This window comes from Nomascus leucogenys, chromosome 12, assembly GCF_006542625.1.
Source record: "Nomascus leucogenys isolate Asia chromosome 12, Asia_NLE_v1, whole genome shotgun sequence".
NCBI lineage: Eukaryota > Metazoa > Chordata > Mammalia > Primates > Hylobatidae > Nomascus > Nomascus leucogenys.
Genome location: NC_044392.1, coordinates 63,410,508 through 63,423,099, shown reverse-complemented (window position 1 = coordinate 63,423,099; position 12,592 = coordinate 63,410,508). Strand labels below are relative to the sequence as shown.

Genomic DNA, 12,592 nt, shown 5'->3' with positions numbered 1-12,592 from the left:
AAAAATTAGCCGGGCGCAGTGGCGGGCGCCTGTAGTCCCAGTTACTCGGGAGGCTAAGGCAGGAGAATGGCGTGAACCTGGGAGACGGAGCTTGCAGTGAGCCGAGATTGCGCCACTGCACTCCAGCCTAAGAGACAGAGTGAGACTCTGTCTCAAAAAAAAAAAAAAAAATTAATATTTTGAATATAGCTAAATAAAACATAATTCAGATTAATTTCACCTATTTCTTTTTACTTTTTAAATGTGCTGCTAGAAAATTTAAAGTTACATATGTGGCTTGCATTATATTTCTAATAATTAGTGCTTATCTAAGCAAGAGGAGAGAAATTATTGATAAACGTACAAGACCAAGCATTAAACAAAAGTGATGGCAGGTAGCTATCATTAAATGGGGACAAAAACGTTCTTCAGATATAGAAAATGCAAATCATACCATTTCATCATCCTTCAAATAAGAAGACCCTATAGTACATAACAATTTCACTAATCAACAAAGATTTCTCCATTACATTACACTAGATCCCTGTAAAGCATTAGATATACTGCTGCTTTAAACAGTGGCCTTCCTGCCCAGGCACAGTGGCTCATGGCTATAATCCCAGCAGTTTGGGAGGCCAAGGCAGGAGGATCACTTGAGTCCAGTAGTTCGAGACTAGCCTGGGCAACACAACGAGACCCTTTCTCTATAAAAAAAAAAAAATAAAGATTTAAAAATTAGGTGGGTGTGGTTGTGTGCACCTGTGGTCCTAGCTACATTGGAGGCTGAGGCAAGAGGATTGCTTAAGGCCAGGAGTTTGAGGTTACAATGAAGCTATCATCTTACCACTGCACTCTAGCCTGGGCAACAGAGCAAGACCCTGTCTCTAAACAAAATAAAAATCAAAAACACTAGGCTTCCTGACTGCCATTCCAAAAACCAACTGAAATGTTTTAAAATAACCATAATAAAAACACTTTTTAAAAGACCTAGATGGGTATAAATCAAAATATAAACATAATTATATGCTTATATTTTGAATGTATATATTTTTAATGACTGTATGGACATACGGTGAAAAGATTTTTTCCCCCTTAAAGCTTTCTTGGATTTGTTCAAAAGTATTTTATATGGATACTAATTCAGGAAATTCATTATGTGAATACCTAATTAATCTTACTTTGAAGAATGTTGGTTTTTTACATTGAGGTAAAATTCAAATAACAAGGTTCACAGTTTAAAGCATTTTGAAGTATACAATTCAATAATTTTTAATATATTCACAGAGTTGTACAACCATCGCCACAACGTAATTCCAGGACATTTTCATCATCCCCACAAGAAACCCCATACCTATTAAGTAGTCACTCCCCATCTCCCTTGCCTCCTCAATGCCTGGCAATCCCAAATCTATTTTTGCCTCTTGACAATGTCCTCTGATGCACAAAATATTTTGATAAAGTCCATTTACCTGATTTTTCTTTTGCTGCTTGTACTTTTGGTGTTATAATTTATGAGACCACTGCTAAATTCAAGGTGATGATTTGTTACTATGCTTTCTTCTAAGAGTTCTGTAGTTTTAACTCTTCCATTTAGGTCCTTGATTGATTTTTAAATTAATTGGGATATATGGTATGAGGTAAGGGACCACCTTTATGCTTTTATATATGTGGCTATCCAGTTCTTCCACCATCATTGTTGAAAAGACTATTCTTTCCTCCAATGAATGGTTTTAACACCCTTGTCAAAAACCATCTCCAGGCGTGGTGGCTCACACCTGTAATCTCAGCACTTTGGGAGGCTGAGGTGGGTGGATCACCTGATGTCAGGAGTTCAAGACCAGCGTGGCCAACATGGTGAAACCTTGTCTTTACTCTAAAAATACAAAATTAGCTGGGTATGGTGGCACGTGCCTGTATTCCCAGCTACTTGGGAGGCTGAGGCAGAAGAATCACTTGAACCCAGGAGGTGGAGGTTGCAGTGAGCCGAGATCACGCCATTGCACTCCAGCCTGGGCAAAAAGAGTGAAACTCTGTCTCAGAACAAAACAAAACAAAACCATCAACTGACCATAGATAATATGGGTTTATTTCTGGAATCTCAATTTGAATCCATTGATCTAGGTGTCTATCCTTATGATTTAACTACTGTAGCTTTGCAGTAAGTTTTCAAATTGGGTAGTTTGAGTCTTCTAATTTTGTGCTTCTATTTCAAGATTGTTTTGGTATTCAGGGTCTCTTGCAGTTCTGTATGAATTATAGGATCGCCTTGTCCATTTCTGCAGAAATGATAATTAAAATTTTTATAGGGATTGCACTGAATCCGCAGATCAATTTAGGGAGTACTGACATTCTAACAATAATGTCTCCCAATCCATGAACATGGGATGTCTTTTGATTTATTTATTTAACTTATGTTTTATAGTTTTTAGCATCCAAGTCTTGCACCTCCTTGATTAAATTTATTCCTAAGTATTTAAGTCTTTCTGATGCTTTTGTAAATGGAATTGTTTTCTTAATTTCCTTTTCAGATTGTTCATTGCTAGGATATAGACATACAACTGATTTTTATATGCTGATTTTGTTTCTCACAATTTTGTAAACACTTTCATTAGCTCTAATAGTTTCTTTGTGGATTAAGACTTTCTACAAATAAGATCATGCCATCTGTGAATGGAGATAGTTTTACTTCTTCCTTTCCAATTTAGATGCCATGTAAAATTTTTCTTGACTAAACTGCACTGACTAGAACCTCCAGTACACCATGTAACACAGAACTACAAGTGCAGACATCCTACCTTTTTTCTGATGGTGGAGGGAAACCTTTCAATCTTTCATCAGTAAGTATGTATTTAGCTGTAGATTTTTCAGACGTTCTTGAGGAAGTTCCCTTCCATTCCTAGTTTTTTAATGTTTTCATCATAAAATGGTGTAGGATTATGTCAGATCTTTTTCTTCATCAACTGAGATGGTCATATAGTTCTTGTCTTTTGGTCTATTAATGAGGAGTATTACATTAATTGATTTCCATATATTTATCATGATGGGGAATTCTGTCAAATGTTTTTTCTATATCAGTTGAGATAATCATGTGGTTTCTTTCTTCGTTCTGTTAATGTAGTGTACTACATTGACTGATTTTCATATGTTGAACCATTCTTGCATCCATGAATAAATGCCACTTGGTCAGGGTGTATAACATTTTTAATATGCTGCTGTATTTGGGGTGCTATTTTGTTTTCAGCTATTATTTCTTCAAGTATTCTTTCTGCCCTTTTCTCTCTCTTCTTTGGGACTCCTATAATGCATATACATTGATATGCTTGATAGCATCCTACAGTTCTCTCAGACTCTGGTCATATTTCTTTACTCCTTAATTTTTTCCTGCTCCTTGAACTGGGTAATCTCAGTTGACTTAAATGAAACTCACCGGTTCTTGCTTCTGTCTGCTCAAATCTGCTTGCTGCTGAACCCGTATGGTAAATTTTTCATTTTAGTTATGCTTTTCAATTCTGGAATTTCTATTTAGTTCCTTTTACTTATTTCTTCCTCTTTACTGATATTCTGTAATGGTGAGATACCATTATCATGGGTTCCTTTACCTCCTTCATCATATTTAAAATAGTTGATTTAAACTTTGTGTCTATTAAGTCCAAAGTCTAGGCTTCACAGGGGCAGTTTCTATTAATTTCTTTTCTTTTTATTTTTTGAGACAGGGTCTCTTTATGTTACCCAGGCTGGTCTCAAACTCCTGAGCTCAAGTGATCCTTCTGCCTTGGCCTCCCAAAGTGCTGGGACTACAGGTATCAGCTACCACACCCAGCCTAATTTCTTTTCTTTCCTATGTATGGGCCATGTTTTCTTGTTTCTTTGCATGCCTTGTAATTTTTTGTTGAAAACTGTAAATTTTAAATATTATATTCTGGCAACTCTAGAGATATAATTTTTTCTACTCCCTAGGATTTGTTGTTGCTGCTTTTGCAGTTGTTTGTTTAGTGACTTTTCTGAACCAATTTTATAAAATTTATATTATCTGTCATGTGTGACCAGTGACGTGTGTGCTATTTTAGCCTCGTGGTCAGTTGGTGATTTGATAGAGGTTTCCTTAAACGCCTGGGACCAAAACCAAACAAAACACAAAAAGCAAAAGTATTTGCAGATGGGCTCCGTGTGGGTGCTAGGGCATACCTTCAACATTCAGCCAAACAGTTTACAACTCTGCCTTAGCCTTCACCTCCTACTTGTACAGAACATGAAGGTTAGGCAGACTTGAGAGCTTAGGACATTCTCAAGTCTTTTCTGAGCATATGCCCAGCTCTGGCTGTGTGTGGGGCCTTGATTCCCAGAAATATGTGGGAGCTTTTTAGAGCCTTTATTCCTCAAAGTATCTAATTCCCCAGACTTTGCTCACAAGCTTTCTGGTTTGTCTATTGTTTGTCCTTCCTGTTATCCCTTGCCCCAGGCAGCAGCAGCTAATGCATTTGCCTTTAAATGTTTTTAACAAATGACCCAGAGTGTAGTTATGTCAGTTCTGGGAGAGTTTTGAAATTGAAACCTCTCTTCTTTCAGTAAGCTGAAATAAAGCAAGCCCTTTGAGCTAGTCCTTCAGAGAGCCAACAGACAGGTCAAAACAAACGACCACAGTTCTTTGAAAATAAGGTCCATTCCACTTCCTCTGGTACTAGAAACCTATACCTGGAATGTACTCTGTTGTCTTCAAGACTGCCACTGAGCTAGGGAGTGAGGGATGGGGCCAGGATAAATAAAACACTACAAAGCTTTCTTAGGAGATTTAGGTGTTTTCCCCCTTGATTAAGCATTCACTAGGTTACTGTAAACTTTTGATTAGTTTCCAGAGTTTTAATAAAGTTGATCCTGCCAGTTTCTGCCAGTTTATTATTTTGGCATTCTTTACTCTGCCATTTTTGCTCCACCATGGGAAGGTCTTCTTAATAAGGATAACGTATATACTTGGGGGAGAAGGTTCAGGAAACAACTCTAAATTTACATTATTCAGGAAGCATTCCTTGATAAACCCCAACTGGAACCATATTTTCACTCTTGGTATTTATTTAGTCTGCATTAGATTAGTATTTACGGATCTGTTCCTTGTAAACAATAAGTTGCCTTGTGATTTTACATTTTGCCTTTTCAAAATATAAAGTTCAAACAAAGAACTATAAAAAACTGCTGCTAACATGGAAAAAAATAAACTTGATAGAGCTATGTTTTACTTATTTTTAATCCCCTTCTCATGCCTTCAAGTCCATTAGCAACTACAGTACTCAAGATTGAATGCTTTAAGTGAATGATTTAAATGAAAAAATTAAAACAGGTGCATAAGTACATTAGTATTTTAGTACTTTTTTTTTTTTTTTTTTGAGACAGAGTCTCGCTCTGTCACCCAGGCTGGAGTGCAGTGGCATGATCTTGGCTCACTGCAAACTCCACCTCCCCGGTTCACACCATTCTCCTGCCTCAGCCTCCTGAGTAGCTGGGACTACAGGCGCTCGCCACCACGCCCGGCTAATTTTTTGTATTGTTTAGTAGAGACAGGGTTTCACGGTGTTAGCCAGGATGGTCTTGATCTCCTGACCTCGTGATCCGCCCGCCTTGGCCTCCCAAAGTGCTGGGATTACAGGCGTGAGCCACCGCACCCGGCCTAGTATTTTAGTACCCTTTTAACTATAAAGTATTATCACCATTCTCCAGGAGCATTCTCCACTTTGAAAAGTATTTCTAGCATAATTTCTATTCAAAAGCATATACAGATTTACCATTTCAGAAGCAAAATACAGATGTTGGCAAACATTGAAAATTTTATTAAATATCTATAACATGCAAAAGGGAAATGACTAATGACTCCAAGTGTCTTAGGAACAGACAAAAGGAGACATAAAAATCATTTGCCTTGGTTTCCTTCAGAATAAATTTATTTTCCATATATTTCAAACTTACTCATTGTTTAATTCTAAAGCTTGATAGGCTGCTTTGATTCGAGCTGGAGGATTTCTTTCCCTCCATGCCTTCTGCATAACTGTAGAAAAAAATTTCATAAAATAAATGAGATGGTAAACAAATAATCTGCAAAATGTATGAAGAATAAGCTAGTGGAGTAAACAAAGCTTTAAATAATATATTCTTAAACATACAAAACAAGAAACTAGGTTATTAGTTCACATTATCCATATGAGAAATTTACATTAAATTTGGAAGCTTCACATAAAATAAAAATATATTCTTTCTCTGATTTATTTGAACAATATACAGGGTACTTAAACAAGTTAATTATATCATTATTATATATGAACATTTATATATCTAAATGCATGTTAACATTGAGTTTAAGTGACATCACATTATAATCAATATGAAATATTACAGTTCTACTTTTATCATTCTGAAAAGGTTTTATGGAACTGCTAAAAATAAAAATATACAAAAACTTAAAGACAAAGTCTTTGTCTAATGAATGATTCACTCTACGAAGAATGTACGGGCTTGCGTTTTGTGTAAAAGGGCAAAAAAAAAAAAAAAGGAATTAATTTAGAATATAGTACCTCTAGAAAATGTCAGCCTCTATCAGGATTCGACAAAGGCCCGAGTTAGGATTTCTTTGGAATATTAATTTTGCTATCAATTTACTGTACCAAAATGAAGACTTCACAGTAAGTAAAGTTTTCTTTAATTAAATAAACAAATAAAGTAGACTCAGAAGACAAACTGGCCCATTTCAAGTTTGATAAGAAAAATAGAGAACCTATGAGTGTTGCTTTTGGAACAAAACCTGCAACTGTCCAGGAAGAATAATGTGAAAAATGTTTGAATTTTCCTTTGGAAACAAAATATTAGTCTTGGCTTAGAAAAGGAGTCAATATATTCCACTTGTGTAACAAAAATACATTTCTCATATCAAACATGTCACCAGCTAGCTGCCACCTAACGCTTCCTGAACTTGACAAACTGATGCAAGTCAGCACTCATCTGATACTGGCCAGGTAAAGAACATCATTCTGCTGCAACACTAAATATTACATTAAAATAATGCATAATATTAGACTTGTAATTTTTGATGATAGGCTGTCTTCTATGAGTTATATGATATTTACAAGTCAAATTTTAACACTGAATCTTTATTAACATTTTAAATTATTTGGTACTCTAGTATATTAAATACATACTCTAATTTATCTAACCAATTCCCTTTTGATGGACAATTAAGTCATACTAAATTTTTTGCTAATACAAAACATTGTGATAACAATCTTTCAGTATGTGTTTTCATATCTAATTAAATATTTCCTTTCTAGAAGTAGAACAGCTGACTAAAATATATATATTTTAAAAGATTCTGGATATGTAACAAGTTTGGGGAGTTAGGAGAAAAAAAAGATTCCAGATATACACCCCCCAAATTCCACAATAAGACTGTATTAATTTACACTTTTTCAGGCAGTGTAATGCAGTATAATCAATCTTTGCTAATTTAACACCTTAACACAGTATTATCAATTTTTCCTAATTTAACATCTGAAACTTATTTTCATTTGTGTTTTTTTTAATTTCTAGTGAGGTCGTCTAATTCACCTTTAAATATTTTATCTTATTCTTTTGTTTTCAAATGCTCTACCTAGCCTTTCAAGAGTATTCTTCACAACCAAAGCAGTCCTAAGCCTAAGCAGAAAGGAGAAATAAAGTTGACGGGGGAAAAATGTATATTTTTTTTTCTAAAATAAGGCTTAGGAGTAATTTAAAACAAAATGCTGATTTGGTATTCAACTGTCCTCTTTAAGGGCTCTTAATATGCTGAATATAATTAACATAAGCAATTAGCAATTCACTCAAATTTATCTATTTTTCAAGTTAAATAATATTCTAATATGCTAACAAGCACAAAACAGATCAGCAGCTATCATAAGGTCAGGGGTCATAAATATGTAAATGTCTACAAATGCCAGGCATTAAACATAAATGAGTGAACTGAAAGCACATTCACTGTCTCAAAGGGAGAGCCACAACTCAGTTCCATCTTATTACTGCCAAGTGTAAATTCAAGTTCAATTTTGCCCTATTTTTCAACCTTCAAAAGGCATAAATTCAGATTTTAATGTAAAATCTCCTGATTTTTAAATGCTGAAGAAAAAAATCTGAAAAACAATGCTGGGCCCTTCTGGATATGTTTGTTCTCTGCCCTAGATAAATTAATAGAATAAGAACAAAATCTAATTTAGTTATTACTGATGACAGTAAGTCAAGAGAAATTTGCCACATCAAAAAAATACACATTTGTATTTTTGAAAATAAAACTACTGATATAAATCATAAATCATGACCTTTATGTGAGGGTCTGAAATGATCAATATGGAATCAACAGTCCATTTCTGAAGATCATTCACAGATACACTGTCCTCCTCGAGTTCAACCTTTAGCTGGGGTTAGACACACCTCTAGAGAAGTACATAAAACTTTGCAAGGACCAAAATGGGATACATGGTTTTAAGAAAATCAACTTCTAAAGCTTCAACTTTATCACTCTTTTCTATAACTGATCTACCAAAGAATGTTTCTCTGGTTTCCCTATCCCACCTAACCACAATTCCTATACCCGCTCACCGCAAAGATATGTTCCTTTATTTCACAAAAAAAAAAAAAGGCTTACTTCTTACTCATCCTGAATCTTACAAGGTGTACTGCCCTATAGTGTAAAAATCTCCAGGTGCCAAAGGGACAATTCAAAGTTTGGGTAGGGGGCAACCATGTTTAATCAAGGCATCCTATAATAGTATTACTGCCTTTTATTTATTAAACAGTAAAGCTTGGCATTGGAAAGAAAGCATTCTGGCCCTGTATTCAAGTATATTAAAGAATGAAGAAGAGAATGATAACAATTTTTAACAGTTCTATTAGCACCTCTCCCTACTTACTATCAAAGAGTGGATTGCTCCTAGGGGAAGGTCCCCTCACATCAAGGCAAAGCAGGCATTAGCAAGGAGTAATAAAGGCAGTGAAGCCTTATTTTGGCCAAGTGGTATGTTCTAGGCAAAGTTCCAAGACACAGCTATCTTTCTATCTTAGAATCTGAATTCAGAAGACAGATGGGGAGGCATGTTAATATGTTTATTTAAATTGAAAAATGAAGTCAGACTGCTCTGTCAGAAAGTAAATATGATTTGGTTGATAGAACTGACAATGAGAACTCACCCAGTCAATTAGATTATATACAGAACCTTCCACAAAGTTTAAAGAGCTAAATATGTAGCTCTAAGGATTTGACAGAAATATAATTAAAGCACGTCATAACACTTAGAACCTTACAGTCAAATGCAATTCAAAATTTTTTAAATTACATTAGAATGTTTTATTGTGGAAAAGGATGGAAGTGTGATACCAGACTCTACGGCATGAAATAATGATAATAAAATTATATAGGGATGCAAAACAGATATGTGTTCAAGAAGAAAAAAGACAACATTTACTACTGTTAAAGAGCATTTGGTAAGCTGGGCGTGGTGGCTCACGCCTGTAATCCCAGCACTTTGGAACACCAAGTGGGGGGCGGATCACCTGAGATTGGGAGTTCGAGACCATCCTGACCAACATGGAGAAACCCTGTCTCTACTAAAAACACAAAATTAGCCAGGCATGGTGGTGCGTGCCTGTAATCCCAGCTACTCAGGAGCCTGAGGCAGGAGAATCACTTGAACCCAGGAGGTGGAGGTTGTGGTGAGCCGAGATTGCGCCATTGCACTCCAGCCTGGGCAACAAAAGCAAAACTTGGTCTCAAAAAAAAAAAAAAAAAAAAAGGCATTTGTTTACATATTGTTTTGTTTCTTTGGTTGTTTTTTTAGATATAGGGTCTCTGTCCCTCAGGCTGCAGTGCAGCAGCACCTTCGTAGCTCACTGCAGCCCCGACCTTCTAGGCTCAAGAGATCCACCCACCTCAGCCTCTCAAGTAGGTGGGATTACAGGCATGTACCACCACACGTGATGAATTTTAAAACTTTTTTTGTAGGGATAGGGTCTTACTGTGTTGCCCAGGCTGACAAACTCCTAGACTCATGGGATGCTCCTACCTTGGCCTCCCAAAGTGCTGGGATTACAGGCATAAGCCACTGTCCTTGGCCTATTTATATATTTTTCAATGGATTGTAGTGGGCATTAAATCATTTGATTTCATAACACAGGTTGAAATATAGGGTATACTATTATTTTTAAATGTCTGCATTTTGCAATATGTCAAAAATTACATTCTCTGTGATTATTTAACCTTATGATGTCAACTTAAAAATGTGTGAAGGGACACATTCTTTTTCAAAATTCTTTTAGGAGATACTAAAATAAAAATGTTTTAATACCACAACTTCAGTAGATAGCCATGATTGCTATTTTAAAAGCCTGCTGATGTTTGCAATTCAGTGTCACTCTGTGAGAGGGGCTGTGAGAGAAAGGGTGGTGAGTCCTAACTTCCAGAGTCACTCAACCCTTAAAGTTAACATACAATACTGATATTGTACTGCTGTTATTTCCCCAACATCTATCCTTTTGCCATTAATATAAACATTAAGCATATAAACATAAATCTATTCTTTTTACTCCTTTACTGCAATTAAACCATTTTATGTAATCATACCAAAGATTCATGGGTTTCCTATCATCTACTCTTAACGTATTTAATCTAGCAAAGATAAATCACTATGAACTCATTTTAATGCAGGAAACTGGCTATTTTTCAGACCCTTCAGTGATTTTGTGGTGGGTAGAAGCAGTAATAGTGTAGTGGTTAACAGCCAGTCTTGAGTTTGAAACATGGTTTTATCATTATTAGCTGTGTGACTCAAGGCATATTACTTGATCCCCCTTTGCTTCGGTTTCTTTATTGTTAAAATGGGGCTGATAATACTACCTATCTCATCAAGTGACTGGGAAGATTAAATTTCTATAAATTGCTCAGAACAGTGCCTGGCACATAGCCTAGACAAGTATTAGCTATTATTAGTGAAATTGCTTAAGACATCTGTGACATCTAGGCCATTCATTCATTCATACTTTTTTTTTTTTTTTTTGAGACGGCGTCTCACTCTGTCACCTAGGCTAGAGTGCAATGGCCCAATCTCAGCTCACGGCAAACTCCACCTCCGGGATTCAAGTGATTCTCCCACCTCAGCCTCCCGAGTAGCTGGGATTACAGGCACCCACCATCATGCCCAGCTAACTTTTATATTTTTGTAGAGACAGGGTTTTACCATGTTGACCAGGCTGGTCTCGAACTCCTGACCTCAGGTGATCCATCCACCTTGGTCTCCCAAAGTGCTGGGATTACAGGTGTGAGCCACCGCGCCCAGACCATTCATACTTTCCTCAAAGAATAAATATTAGTATTTACACTATGCCAGGCAATGTGCTGGATAATAGAGATTCAAAGAAGAAGTGAATATAGTCCCTGCTGTCCAAAAGTTCATACCCTAGTAGCAAAGACAAACATGAAAGCAATATAATAACATTAACAACTAAATGTTTGTGGCTGAATAAATTAACTAAAGTTACTTCATAGAGGTTTAGACTAAGTAGTATAGAATTGCAGAAAACAAATGTTTAATTCTGTGACAAGGGATCCCAGAGAGGGCTTTCTAGAAAATGTGACTTTTAATTTGGATAATGAAGGATAAAAAGTAACTCATCAGATAGATAAGGAGGGTGAGTGCATTCAAAGTAGAAGAAAAATTGTGATAAAGATCCCAGACCAGGGCCTAGTGGCTCATGCCTATAATCCTAATGTTTTGTAATGAGTTTGAGGTTACTTGGAGCTATGATTGCACCACTGCACTCCAGCCTGGACAACAGAGTGAAATCAATCAATCAATCAGCCCTGTCTTTAAGCCATACAATTAAGAGTCTCAATACTCTCTTCTATAGATAAGCACTTAGAGAAAACTAAACACAGAAATTTCTATGATCTTCTACCACTTTATATGTATCTCTAACTCACGACTAAAACAAAATATACTCCAGTTTTCTGTACATGCCATTCTCCAATGTTTATACATTGACCTGTTATTTTATTTTATGTATAACTGCAGGTGTTCATTTCCCAGACAGAAATGGGGTACACTGTTTTCTGGAAAAGTAGTTGTCGTATTTCATCTGAAAGGTTTTTGAAGTAGTAAAAGAAATATGAAATATTTTAAATTCTTTATAAGGAAAGGCAGTGTATCAACCTAGCTTTTAGTCATAATTTAATCTGAGTTTCTTATCAATAATATAAACAACTCCAAGCCAAATAACTAAATAACTCTGTATAATAAATAACTCTAAAGAACTTTTAAAATAATCTTCATGATCACTGTTTATGCTGTAAACAGATATGATACATACCTGTGTCTGAAGGACGTAAAAAATCTGTGTCACAGGTGAAAAAGGTCTGATGATCCTGAGCTGACAGGTTCATGTCATAGTATGTAAGTGGCTCTTTACCAGTCACCCAAGTGTATCTTTACCAAAACACAACAAAATATTTAAATTGAACATGAGAGAGCATCTATCTGCTATAACAGACACTACTTAAATTCAAAAATATACTGCTACACATTTGGATGTTTTAAAATCTTACAATCAGTAA

General features: G+C 35.8%; 1 protein-coding gene across 9 annotated transcripts in view; it reads right to left on the bottom strand.

Moving 5' to 3' along the window:
* ST7L (suppression of tumorigenicity 7 like) overlaps window positions 1-12,592 on the bottom strand; it is a 103,629-nt gene that overhangs the window by 69,202 nt on the left and 21,835 nt on the right. For all 9 annotated transcript variants that reach the window (XM_003267987.4, XM_003267989.4, XM_030824830.1 and 6 more), the window contains 2 exons: window positions 12,349-12,464; window positions 5,935-6,013 (listed from right to left, as the gene is read on the bottom strand). In XM_003267987.4, coding sequence (XP_003268035.1) covers window positions 5,935-6,013; window positions 12,349-12,464 — 195 coding nt within the window. The remainder of the gene's footprint in view (window positions 1-5,934; window positions 6,014-12,348; window positions 12,465-12,592) is intronic.